This window comes from Dipodomys ordii, unplaced genomic scaffold (genome assembly GCF_000151885.1).
Source record: "Dipodomys ordii isolate 6190 unplaced genomic scaffold, Dord_2.0 Scaffold35, whole genome shotgun sequence".
Classification (NCBI taxonomy): Eukaryota; Metazoa; Chordata; class Mammalia; order Rodentia; family Heteromyidae; genus Dipodomys; species Dipodomys ordii.
This window is the reverse complement of record NW_012267251.1, coordinates 10,508,522-10,521,780: the sequence shown is the minus strand read 5'-3', so window position 1 is coordinate 10,521,780 and position 13,259 is coordinate 10,508,522. Positions and strand designations below refer to the sequence as shown.

At 50.7% G+C, this 13,259-nt stretch overlaps 1 protein-coding gene across 2 annotated transcripts in view; it reads right to left on the bottom strand.

Moving 5' to 3' along the window:
* Positions 1-13,259, bottom strand: part of Nfasc (neurofascin) — an 80,072-nt gene that overhangs the window by 33,321 nt on the left and 33,492 nt on the right. Inside the window, exons 8-16 of one of the 2 annotated variants that reach the window (XM_013017331.1) lie at positions 11,241-11,352; positions 10,182-10,366; positions 7,706-7,837; positions 4,298-4,441; positions 3,680-3,791; positions 3,185-3,351; positions 2,625-2,772; positions 1,419-1,543; positions 551-595 (exon numbers count right to left, since the gene is read on the bottom strand). In XM_013017331.1, the coding sequence (XP_012872785.1) occupies positions 551-595; positions 1,419-1,543; positions 2,625-2,772; positions 3,185-3,351; positions 3,680-3,791; positions 4,298-4,441; positions 7,706-7,837; positions 10,182-10,366; positions 11,241-11,352 (1,170 nt within the window). The remainder of the gene's footprint in view (positions 1-550; positions 596-1,418; positions 1,544-2,624; positions 2,773-3,184; positions 3,352-3,679; positions 3,792-4,297; positions 4,442-7,705; positions 7,838-10,181; positions 10,367-11,240; positions 11,353-13,259) is intronic. The other variant, XM_013017332.1, reaches the window with a different exon arrangement.

The following is a 13,259-nucleotide window of genomic DNA, read 5'->3' as shown; positions in this document are numbered from 1 at the left end:
CCTACTAGTGTTGGGAGCGGGGGTGGGACAACATTTTGTTCCCGTCTTGGCTCCCTGAACCAGCTATTTCCATATCTTGGCTGGTTACTGGAAGGGCTTAGAGTCTGAGTCATGACAGCCTTCATTTGCACACACACGTACATGCACACAGATTGTAATGGATATCCAGTAGCAGATACAGGCGTTTTGCGAAGTGATGGGCCTGCAGATGGTCTGAGGGGAGCAGGCTTTTGTGATACTTTTGAGGCCGAGGTGGGGGAGACCAGGTCACCCTAAGGGAAACTGAATGTGGTAGAGGTAAGAGAAGGGTGAAACTTGGAAGCCAAAGACTTCTAGGTTTAGCTTGTGGGAACATCCCAGAGCAGGACTGTGGTACCGCTCAGAGGACAAGTGGATGAGGGCACCGAGGGGTCACGTGTGGCGGGGCAGATGGGGGACTGCCAGGAGCCCGCAGAATGCAGGTCTTTCCTAAAGCATCTGCTTCTGTGAGAGTCCAACCCTGAGTGCCCAGAGAGGGCACTGGCCAGGGCCCCTTATTAGTAGGAATTACCTTTGGGCAGAGCAGCCAGACGGTTAGTTGGAGTGGCCTGATCAGCTGCAAAGGTAAGACGGGTTATCCAGATTAGCAGGTTAGAGGTGTTAAAGGTCTTCTGGAAGCATGGGAATCGGTGGCTGGAGTGCTCCAGGCATGGCTGCACCCTCCCTTCTAGGCCAGCCTCCCACCTTCCCAGAGGCCATCTGTGATCCCTCCACAGCCATGGCCGGAGCCTATTTCCCTCCTCCAATCCCAGTAATACTAAAGTGTCTGTGTCTATCACAACTAGCAAGTGTACCCTGAGGGGCAAAAATATGCCAACACTTATGCAGAGGACAGGGGTGATGTGGGACAGCAAGGGGTCTGCTTTCTGGAGGGAGAGACACCTTTCCCTCAGATCTGGATGGCTTAGCATTTACTGCCCAGCCTGGACAGAGGACAAGAAGGGACACCACCACCTTGCTCCTGTACAGAACACCGAAATGCTATCCAAACCAGGCGCAGCATGGAAAGGTAAGCACAAATACAAACCAGGGGCCCAGCTTTACGGCTAGGTTGTTTTAGTTGACAGTGATATATGGAGTTGGCTAGAAGGGAGGTCAAGAGGGCCAAGCCCAGAAGCCCCCCTCCACTTTCTCCCTTCCCTTTCAGTTCAGCTGGGATTTGGTGGGGGAATCAGTGGTCCCCAGTTAGGAAACTGTAAACTGTCCTTGTTCCAAGAGTGGCAGCTCCTAACCCTGAGATCTAGAGGTGGAGACCCCTGCACCCATAAGTACTGACTGCTAGCATCGCCCTAGGAACTACCCAGGGCCCATGACCACTCTGACTGCTAGGGAGTGGGGACAAGAAGGGTGCTGGTGCCAGTCTGGGTGAAGGCAGTTACCTAGCACAGTCAGGTGGGCCTTGGCCAGGTCTTGGTCTAGCTCAGTGCTAGCAACACATGTGTAACTTCCCTGGTCCCGCTCTGCCACGCCAAAGATGGTCAGGGAGTCATCTTCCTTCTTCATCCTGCAAGGCAGAGCATGGGTTGACAGGAGGGCAGGGTGGGGCACTGCTTTCTCCCCTTGGTGGGTAGATGAGAAGGCAGAGAGAAGCAGTAGGGTCAGGGTGCAGGGTCTACAGGATGGAGAAGCCAGATAAGGGGTAAGGCCTCTCCATGGTTACCAGGAACACTTGCTGAACCTAATTCAGAGGAAGGCCAAGTGAGCAGAGCTCAAGTGGCACTCAAACTTTACCCTGTACCCATCCCTTGGACTTTCTGGTGCTGTGCATTTCTCCCAATTTAGGGCACTGTTAAGACTCCTGACGAGTATTGTCCTCTTTCCTACATTGCCTTGTCTATCCTTAGCCCACACGTGTCTCTCCCTGTGCCCTTGCGAGATCAGCTCCTGGGATCCTCTGAACTGTCTCCCCCAGAGGGAGAAGACGTCCTACAGCAGTCCAGGACTGTAAAGCTGTCAGCACTAATGAGGGTGCAGCCGGCAGAAAGCCAGGAAACATCACAGGAAATGGCTAGCACCACCCCAGCACCACCTGCACTCTAGACAGTAGATGAGGGAGGCTGGGGTCAGCAGTTCTCAACTCTGGCTGCACATTAGGAAACCCAGGGGACTCGCAAACACCAGCAGCACCTGAGTCCTATCCCTACCCCAGTGACCTCAGAACTGGGGGGATAGAGGCATGGGGGGGGCTCTAGTGAAAGCATCCAGGAGCATCGAGGGTGGGGAACCAGTAGGCTCTGCAGTGGGTGTGGTGGCTAGGCAACCCCGCCCTCTACTGGAGAACAGAAGCATTACCAGCAAGGTTGCAAGGATGGCGGCCTGGGAGGCAGTAGAAGAGGAAGGTAAAGAGCAGGGAGGGGACAAAAGAAAAGCAAGAAGGAGTAGGAAAGAAGGAAAAGGGGGAGAGAAAGGAGGTGAAGAATAGAGCAGCCAGGAGAAGAAGAGGATGGAGATTAGCCTCTGGGAACAGGGAGTTTGTTAAGGCCATCGCTCCTCCTCAGTAGCTCTGTGGTTAACATGCAGGGCACTAAGCACAAGAGTAAACACCCTTCAAACCAGCACCTGGAGTATGAAGAGAGAACAGAGACCTGTTTCCAATATAGAGAGGCTCATCGTCCTTCAGCCAGGAGACCGTGAGCTTCAGGGAGGGGTCATGTTTCACCCGGCATTCCAGCTGCACCGTGGTCCCCCTTTTGGCAACCTGGTCCTCAGGCATCCGGAAGATCCTCGTGGGGTCTGTGGAAAGTACAGAAGAGCTCATTATTTGTTCTCTGCCCACCATCCTCTCATGGCAACACAGCGTGACATTCCTGAGGCCTTGGGCCAGCCAAGAAAAGCAGCAGACATAGGATGCAGGTGTAAGAATAGAGGGATGATCCCCTGTGGGCAAATTACTCGCCTCCTCCAAACTCTCTCCTTATTGCTTGGGAGTACACAGCGTGGCTCTGATTTGGTGTTGGGGAGCTGGTGGACAGAAGGTTCCCATCCTTACACTCTTTGGACCAGGCTGGTTAAGATGCTGCCTTGGTGTTCCCTGGCCTGGTTCAGCTGGTAGCCCAGGGGGATATGCATCCAACATCAGGTGTGTGTGTGGGGGCATGGATGGGGGTCCTCTTGACTGAGATAATTGTGAGCATGGCTCCCTTACCTTTGACCTCCAGGCGGACCTGGTTTTCAGCTTTGCCCAGGATGTTGGTGGCGACACAGGTATAGATGCCCTGGTCCTCTTTGCGGATCATCTTAATTTCCAGACTGCCATTCTCATAGACGTGGTAGTTGCCACCATCCAGGTTGCTTCCTTGCCCATTCTTAAACCTCACAACAGAGCAGCAGAACACAGCAGACTGAGAAAGGACCACCCAAAGGAGAGGGCAGTAACCCACCAAGATGAGACACACACTGGGGGAGAAGAGCATTGGAAGGAGCCCCAGGCTAGGCCTCCCACCACTAGGGGGCCCTAAAAACTCTCAGACCTTCTCTAAGTCTGGATTTTCTCATTTGTAAAATAAAAGGGTTCCATCAAAAGATCAGACTGGAAACGTTACACCAACGTGTTGCTAGATGACTCTTATGGACCATGTGGGAACCAGAAAGCTGAGACAGACGACCCCTGATGACGGGGACCTGGTCTCCTGGGACTTACCATCGGAGTGTGGGGATGGGGGATCCGAAGAATGGGCAGTCCAGACGAGTCCGGTTATAAAGAATCACCCTAATGAGCTGGTTCCGGGGTGACAGCATCCGAGGTGGCACATCTGAAATTCCCAGAGACCTGACTTCAGGCGTGGAGTCCGATTCTTCCCTCTTTTCCTGACAGCTGCTTTCCAAGCACTGGATACCTCCCATGTACCTGCCTTCCTTCTGCAAGGCTTTCCCCCCAAACGATTCAACAAGTTCTGAGACTGCCCGCCCAGCTCATAGGCATCTGGTAGCCCACACCTTCTCCCTTGTACTCAGAACTATCTCCTGTCCAAGACCCAAGGAACACCTGCAGAGTCAAGCTGGACATACTCAAGAGAGGATATCTGAGGGGAGGAGGGACTGAGACTTAGAAGTCTCTTCTGGAATTAACTCTGCTCCTCTGGCTCTGTGCAGCTCTAGATCTCCACCCTTCCCACAAACCTTCAGTCTCTACATTCCATCTCCCTCTCCTGCCACTCTCTTACCCTGCCTGGTGTAGCTGAATGCCAGAAGAGAAAGAGCACACCCCTGGGAGGCTTGCCGTGGATGAGCAGAGGGGACATGGTGAGGGTGCACTCACCCAGCACACTGACGAAGGCGTTGGCCAGCAGGTAGCCGTGCTCATTGGAGGTGTTGCACTGGTACACGGCCCTGCTGCTGATCTGTGTATCCCGGAAGATGATGGTGTCGCCGGCCACCTCGCGGTTTGGGTTGGGTGGTGCCGCTATGTATAAGAAAGAAGGAGATGCTCCTCATGAGAACTGGGCAGAGTGATGGGTGCTGGCTGGACTCTGAAATATGCCCTGGGTGCTGGGTGAGGACCAGAGGCCTGGCTTCTGGACCCAGCAGTTCTGAGTCACGTGACCTTGGTCTTCCTGGGGGAAGTCTGAGTCCCTGCTCAACCCAAATAACAAGTGGGCAGCTGAGCTTGAGGACACCAGCTCTGGAAACAAGAATCTAACCTCACTTGTTTCCTGAGCTACATAGGACAGAATAACCTCCCTCTCATGGAGGTTTGGTGAAGGTAACCTGAGTCTTTGTCCATGTGACTGGCAGAAGGCCCTGCAGTACTGACTGTTATCAGCATCATTACAGACGTGACCCTGAGCGTGCCTTGAGGATAATGCAATACACCATGGCCAGAGCAGAGCCTTCTCCACACATGCAGCATTCACCCCGCAAGCCAACGCCAGCTGCCGCCTCGTCCTGCTCCCCAAATCCCCAGGTATCGCCTCACACAGAGAGGTCATTTCCACTCACAGCTCTCCAGAACTGCTGGATTTGGGGTACAGAGAGCAGAGGATGGGGTATATCTGGGGAGTCTTGGTTCCGTCCTCACATCCGTTGGCCACCCAGGGCAAATCAGTTATCTTTCTGGACCTGACTTCTTTCATCTGTAACATCACTCCCACCTCTCCCTCACTTGGAGGGATAATATGAGAATGATAATGAGCTATAAAATATAGAAATTGTTTTTTTTTCTTTAGAAGCATAAAGAATGCCCACTTTCCTCATCTTTACCCACTGGGGATTTCTGGGCTAAAGCATACATTGTGACTGGCAGAGAAGTCATGAGCTCAGTCAGGATCCTCAGGCCTCCAAGAAGAGTGGGTGAAGGGGAAAGCAGGAGTCTGGTCCTGAGGGCACCAGACCACTGACCATGAGTCAGAGCCCAGACCTGGGTGGTCAGCAGCAGGTAAATGAAAACGCAGTCAGAATTCTTATCATGCCCACTCAGCAAAAATGCACAGAGGGAGGCAGTGCCAGCAACTTGAACACCTCCTTCCGGAAAGGTTTCAAAAGTTAACTTTTCTGCCAGTCGCTTCCTCTCGATGCTCCCTGGAGATGGTAAAAGGTGACCTTCCTAGGGCCAGAGCTTTGCTGCCAGCCCCAGGCTGCATCTAGAACAGGGCTGGAAGCGCCATTGACCCCCAGAATCAGAAGAACAGACAATGGCAATAGGCAGGCTGGGTCCACCTCTCTGGAATGGCATAGTAGTAAGAGTCACTGTGTAACCAGAGGCTCCGTACTGGCAGATACTGGCAGGTGCAGGCGGCTGCTGTCTCGGCAACTTTAGCTTCCCTGCTTCATAGAAACCAGGGTGTGGGGGGGAAGTATTTCGAACAATACTATCCATTGGAGCTTGTGTCCTCTCCTGCTGTGTTTGAGATGGAAGAGCTGACAAGGTACAGTGCCCAATACAGTTCCCGACCCACAATGAACATCTAAGAAGGTGCATGTGTACCTTCCCCCCCCTCCCCCGCCCCCCCACCATCTGTCTTCTCATCCCTCTACTTGCTTCTATAAGATGCTGACTTGAAGCTGTCATTGGACTTCTCCATCACCATTTCCCCCTCATTTGGTTGATATTACTGTTTATATATTTCCTCTAGTTCCTCAGAGAAAGTAATGATTGGATGCGCATGTGCACACATGTTGGTACTGGGGTTTAAATTCAGGGCCTCATCCTCTTGGTTGGCTTTTTCGTTCAAGGCTGGTGCTCTTATCATTGAGCCATACCTCCACTTGCAGTTTTTGACTGGCTAATTAGAGATAATTATCTCACAGACTTAAAAAATCTGGGCTAGCTTCCAACTGTGATCTTCAGGTCTCAGCCTTCTGAGTTGCTAGGATTACAGGTGTGAGCCACAGGTTCTTGGCTATGGCTGGACATTCAAACAAGCAATACAACTGAACAGAATGGGATTTAAAAACTTGACCAACTCAGGCGCTGGTGGCTCATGACTGTAACCCTAGCTATTCAGGAGGCTGAGATCTGAGGATCATGGTTCAAAGCCAGCCTGGGCAGGAAAGTCCTTGAGACTCTTATCTCCAATAAACCACTAAAAAACCGGAAGTGGTGCTGTGGCTCAAGCGGTAGAGTGCTCGCCTTGAGCTGAAGAGCGCAGGGACAGCGCCCAAGCCCAGAGTTCAAGCTCTATGACTGGCAACAACAACAAAAAAAAAACCCCAAAAACTTGACCAAGGGCTGGGAAGGTGGCTCAGTGGTAGAGCGCTTGCCTTGCATGCATGAGGCCCTGGGTTCGATTCCTCAGCACCACATAAGCAGAAAAAAAAAGCTGGGTAGAGCACTAGCCTTGAGCTGAAGAGCTGAGGGACAGAGCCCAGGCCCAGAGTTCAGGCCCCACGACCAGACCAAAAAAAAAAAAACAAAAACAAAAAACTTGACCAAGACCACCAACTTTAGGGCCTTAGGAGTCCTCTATTCAATCCATTTGAACAGGACCAAAATTTCCTGAAGTCTGTGCCTACACATTAACTGCACCTATTACCTGTGTCCCTCTGGGGAAGTTATTTCTCATGTCCAACCATAATCTCTCGTTATTTTTTTGTAGGTAGTGGGGCTTGAACCCTGGCCTGGGTGCTGTCCCTCAGCTTTTCAGCTCAAGGCTAGTGCTCTACCACTTGAGCCACAGCTCCACTTTCTGTTTTCTAGTGGTTTACTGGAGATAAAGAATCTCACAGACTTTCTTGCCTAGGCTGACTCTGAATGGTGATCCTCAGATCTCAGCCTCCTGAGTAGCTAGGGTTACAGGCTTGAGCCATCGCGCCTGGTTTCAACAATAATCTTGCCACATTGCCACACACCCCTGCCTTATTTGGCAATGACAATGGAAGGCCTTCTAAGCCCTAGCTGTCACTTAAGAGCCCAAACTTCAGAGATGTAGCTGTAGTGACCAGATTTTAAACTTGACTCTGTGCAGAAAGCAAAGATTTAAGAAAATCCCAAGGGAGCAGAAACATCCTGGACAAGTGACAGAAGCACAGAGCTCCAAGCCTCCTGACTTCCAGTTGTATCTTGTGCAAAGGTAAGGTAGACACCTGTCTCTGGAGATGTCTGAAGGGATGGAATGGGCTGCTGGAAGCGGCGGCTCTTTCCTGTCACATTTAATGTTTCTAGGGGTGGGGATCTGGAGCCTCTCACAGGACAAGGCAGAGCCTGGTGGCACAGTAATTCGCTACTCACATTGCAAAGGCTCCCCGTTCACCATCCACTGGACAGTGGGCTTAGGGTTCCCATTGGCTCGACACACCAGTCTCCCATCCTCTCCAGGAGCCAGGATCAAGTTCTTGGGTTCGTCCAGCCAGTAGGGAGCAGCTGGAAGAAAAGGCAGCACAGGCAGGTGAGTTATACAGCGTGAGGCACCAGACAGGCTCCTGTAGGAAGGCAGGAGCCCAAGTCCCAGCCCCAGGCCTTCACCCTAGGTGAGCACCAGGGCTTAGCTTCATGGTAGTGACTTGGTCCAGTGTGGATGTAGCTTACTTGGCCTTGCAGGTGCACTGACAGTGAGTCAGAGCCTACACCTGGGCAGTTAGTAGATGGTAAACAAAAATGCCGTCCCTGAAGGGTTCTTTATGTTTTTTTGTTTTGTTTTTAAATTTTTGCCAGGGGCTTGAACTCAATGCCTGGGCATTGTCCCCGAGCTTCTATTTTGCTCAAGGCTAACAGTCTACCACTTAAACCACAGTACCACTTTTTTCCCTAGACATTTATTGAAGGAAAGTGACTTCCTGCACAGTACCACTTTTTAAAGTAGTTTATTGAAGAGTCTCATGGGCTTTCCTGCTTGGGCTAGACTTCAAACTGCAATCCTCAGATCTCAGCCTCCAGAGTAGCTAGGATTAAACATGTGAGCCACTGGTGCCCTGCCTGAAGGCCTTTTACTGTGCTGGTCCTGGGGTTTGATCTCAGGACCTGGGCATTGTTCCTGAGTTTTTTGCTCAAGGCTAATGTTCTATCACTTGAGCCACAGGTCCACTTCCAGCTTTTTGGTGGTTCATTGGAAATAAGGGTTTCACAATCTTTCCTGCCCAAGTTAGCTTCAAACCAGAGATCTTTGCTCTCTTCCTCTTGAGTAGTATATTACAGGTGTGAGCCACTGTTCCCTGAAAGGCTTTTAAAACATGAGTGCTGGTGCTCACTTTAGATCTACTATGTCAGATTCCTCAGGCAATGCCTAAGTGAAGGGTGCATTTGCTTATTATTGTTAATATTTTTTTTGCAGTGTTAGGGCTTAAACTTGTGATTTTGCAACTGCTGAACAAATACTCTACTACTTGAGCAATGCCCCCAGTCCTTTTGGCATTTAGTTTATTTTTTGGATACGTAAGATCTTATGCTAACTTTGTCAGGGCAAGCTTTGAACCGTGATCCTCTGCCATCTGCCTCCTAAGAAAATATTATCACAGGCACGCACTACCATACCTAGCTTTTCCTATATGTATGTACCAGTCTTGAGGCTTGAACTCAGAGCCCAGGTGTTGGCCCTTAGTTCTTAGTTCCAAGGTAGTGCTCTACTACTTGAGACACAGCTCCACTTTAGCTTTTTTGGTGGTTAATTGGAGATGAGAGTCTCCTTGACTTCAAACCATGATCCTCAGATCTGAGCCTTTGGAGTAGCTAGAATTATAGGCAGAGACACCAGCTCTAGCTTGTTTTTGAGAGAGGGTTTTATTAACTTTTTCCAGGTCTGACCTTGAACCTTAATCCTCCTATTTCCATCTCCTGAGTAGCTTGGATTACAGGCAAATGCCACCACACTCAGCTATGGCTGGTGCTATTATAGGTCATAGCATTTATGATATGTACCGACAAGTTCCATTTATTTCACTAGGCTGGTCTCTTTGGATTTCTGTTGCTGCAAGAGGAGATTATTTAAAAAGACTGTAAATGGGCTCTTTTAGACACTGAACTTCAGTGGAAGCCAAGTACTTCGCTGACCACCTCTTTCAAATGTTTTGACAATTGTGTGACTGTACAGATATGTGGATTTTCCCACCTATCTCAAAGATCTCGATCTCCTCTCCTTAAGATTAAGAGCTCCTTGTTTGTGCATGGTGCTGAAATCAGAGTCACAAGTTCAACCAACAGGGAGTTGAGAAAGTTCTTGTGTTCAGGCCTCAGAGTTCACTGTCCCACTGAGAAGTGACTCAGGCAGCCCATCACACACGCTGGGACCCATGAAAGCAGGTGCTCTCCTGCCTGCAACAGCTCAGGTGGGCTGTCTCTGCTCAAGGGGGGAAGGGAAGTGAGTCAAGAAATCATTTTGGTCAAGATGATTCCCCATCCTTAGCAAGAAGCATCGTGCCATGCACACATACACAGACAGCACAGGCCAAGACAACACATCACGAACGGAAATGCGAAATGAAAGAAAGAAAAGGCTCGGGAATGATCCGAATGGGCCACAAGAGGATACTCCCCCACTGAGGGAGCCCGGCACCTGAGAGAGTTTGTGATGGTCAAGGTGTGGCTCCTTTCCTCAACAGTCTCCCATCCCAGGGAATGACACCACCTGTGGCAGGTCACTGCTGCCCCTAACCATCAAAAATTCCCCTACTTACTGTGCTGCCCAGCCCCCCCCCCTCAGAGGGAAGGGGAGATCATGGCATTTAGGTGTTGAAGGTTAGCAAAATAATCATGAGAAATACACACAACGTACCCTTTACTCTCACCGAGATCGTGTGCCGGATGCTGCCCATCTTGTTGGAGGCCAGGCAGAAGTACTCCCCAGAGTCTTCCTCCGAGACATTGGTGATTCGAAGGGCCTTGTTAAAGTTCTCGAACTTGGCCTTGTCAGATGGGAGGTCCCCACCCTTTTTGTACCATGCGATGTCTGGAGTTGGGCTAGAAGAGGGACCGAACAGGAAACAGAGGACTTACCACAAGTGGTGACCTGTATCTTCTAGACCACCAAGCACTGAGTATCTAGAAATGTACATGGGCCCGAGAGGGTGCCTGGCCTCTCAGAGCCCGCTGTTCCCATTCAGAAGAGGTGCTTAGTCACAGAGTGCCCGAGGGACCAAGCTGAGACCCCCTGTGACCCTCAGGCACCTACAGAGTACAGCTGCTTCTTTTTCTAGTTTTTCAAAGCAGGTATGTCTGGAACAGACGAGGACAGATATGATCTGCAGAGTTCTGCTCCCTAAGGGAAGTTGTTTCCTCTTTATTCTTCTCCTTCTTCCTTCTTCCTTCTTTTTTGGCAGTAGTAGAACTGAACTCAGACCTTTCTGCTGGCTAGGCAACTGCTCTGTCACTGGGCCAAGTCCCTAGACCTCTTTGCTTTAGTTAACTTTTTTTCAGATAAGGTCATGTTTTTACCCAGGCTGGCAGACTGGGACTTAAAAAATTTTTTTTGGTTATTATAAATGTAATATGCAGAAGGGTTACAGTTACATAAGTCAGGTAAAGAGTACTCAGACTGGAATACTAACTACAGCCTCCTATGTAACTGGGATCACAGATACGCACCAGTAATCTTGATTTATTTGTTGAGATGGGGGTCTTGCTAACTTTTTACCCCAGGCTGGCCTTAAACTGTGATCTTTCCAATCATCTCTGAGAAACTGGGATTATAGGCATGTACTACTGCACATTTTTTCTTCCTTTTTTTCCTCTTTTTTTATACTGGTGTGCCTCCAAATGTGGCAAGCGCATAGCATGGACACACTCCCACCCCAGCCTCCTGGAGAGGCTAATGCAGGATGCAAAGTGTACGTACACGCCAGAAGCGATGCACTCCAGCAGGAGATCCATGCCACGAAGTACCATCTGACTGCTGGATGTGCCCTGAGGATACATGAAGCTGGGCGTTCTCTCTGCAACTCCTCGGGCTGCAACAGGACAGAAAAGCTCTCGTGAGCCTCCTGCCCAGAGGGCTGGCGCACGTAGACCAAAGCTATAGGGCTAGAGAGAAAAGCCATCGGACCCTCCCTGGACCTTCCTAGCCCAGCCCACCCCCAGGGCATGGGAAGCAATGAGAGGTGTTAGGAAACTTGGGCTCCTGGGCCCCACCAGCACAAGTGTGGGACTAGCTTTGGGTTCTGAAAGGGTGTGCTAGGAGGAACCTCGATTCTCTGAGTCCAGGAACCCTCCCTTCCCTGGGATTGGGTGTAAGGGGCTAAGAAGTATGAAATCAGCTCCCTGAATTGGATCCCTATGGGGGGGGAGGGGCCGCTCTGGTATCTTCTCCAGACAGAGACTTGGAAAATGGAGAAGGCAGGTATTCGGGGGCCACAGGACAGACAAGCTGCTCTCTGGGACCCTGAAGACAAGGAGCTGGGATGAGGCCACAAAGCCCCAGATAAACAGTCACACATGGGGAGAGAGTTATTAATGGCTTAGCAAAGACATGGAGAGAATTAATGAGCAGAGATGACAGGAAATCACTCTGGGGCCAAGACCACTCTGTCTCCTCACTAATGACTTTAGAAATGGGCGGGGGAGGAGGGTGTTAATTGCATGTGAGATGCTGGGTGAGGGGCGAGGAACGTGGCATCCAAGATGGACGATGTGATCTATAATTCAATGAGGCTGGAGCAGCCAGGGGTGGGTGAGCGGCAATCTATGAAATCCACGTCAGTTTAAAGGGCAGGTAGCTCCCAAGGAGATACTGTCAGAATGGCTGTCCCCCTGTGGGAAGGGTCATGCCAGTCTGGGTGGACCCTACCTTGCTTGAGCTTTACCTCTGTTACAGAGTTCTCTGTACAGCTCTATAGAATGGATGTGATAGATGAAAGCAAGAAATTTCTAACCTTAACACAAAACGGATACACTCTCTCTCCCTAAATAAAAACGTAAAGCGAGCCTGTCTGTGGGCTTTAATGAGTCTTAGACTCAGCTGGACAAGTCAGAGGTGGAGGAAGGCAGAGCTTCCAGGAGCCCTGGGAGATGCCAGAGTGAGAACAGAAGCATTCATCCAGGTTTAATCGGTGCTGGCAGAGGACAGAGTGGTGGAGATCCAGCCCTGGGTACTGTTGCTTTCCAAGGGTGATTGCTGGGTTAGCCGGAGCCTGGCTGGACTCAGGAGGCCCCTAGCCTAGGGACACCCAGCTTTTCTCTGGTATCCCCTGGGAGTTTGCTTCTGTTTAATCTTTTTGGGGAGAAAAGAAAGACAGGCTGAAGTATTGAGGCTCCTGACACCTAGCAAGTGGACAATAAATGTTTGTGGATGGAGCAATTGAGCAGGGAGAAGGAGGAGGAGGAGGAGGAGAAGGAAGAAGAGGAGAAGCACCAGGAGGAGGTGAAGGAAGAGGAGGAGCCGTTTATCCCACATTTTCTCTTCTTGTAGGTGTCCTGTCTCCCCAGCACACACATGCGCTTGTGCACACACACACAACAGTGGCAAATGAAGGGTTAATCCATTATATGGTTAATTGGTTACATCTCTACCTATAGTGCTTGCAGAAGCCAGGTCTCAGGACCTAGGCAGCAGCAGCTTCTGCAGCAGAAGCAGCAGCTTCCACCTCCCTCCCCCGGCCACCCCAGGAATGAATCACCACACAGTGAAGGCAACACAAGTTCAAGGGCACCTTGAGGACAGGAGTCTACGCAGGGCTGGAAACCCTGCTATGATGTGGAAGAGGTCCCAGTTCCGTGTCACACCTATTCCACACAGGGACAAACTCTGCAGAAGCTGATCTGTGAGCCCACAGGCATTTAATCCACCCCACAGCACATAGTCATGACCACGCATGGGCAGTGGAACGGCAGGACAAGGAGGAGGGACCCACGCAGAGCT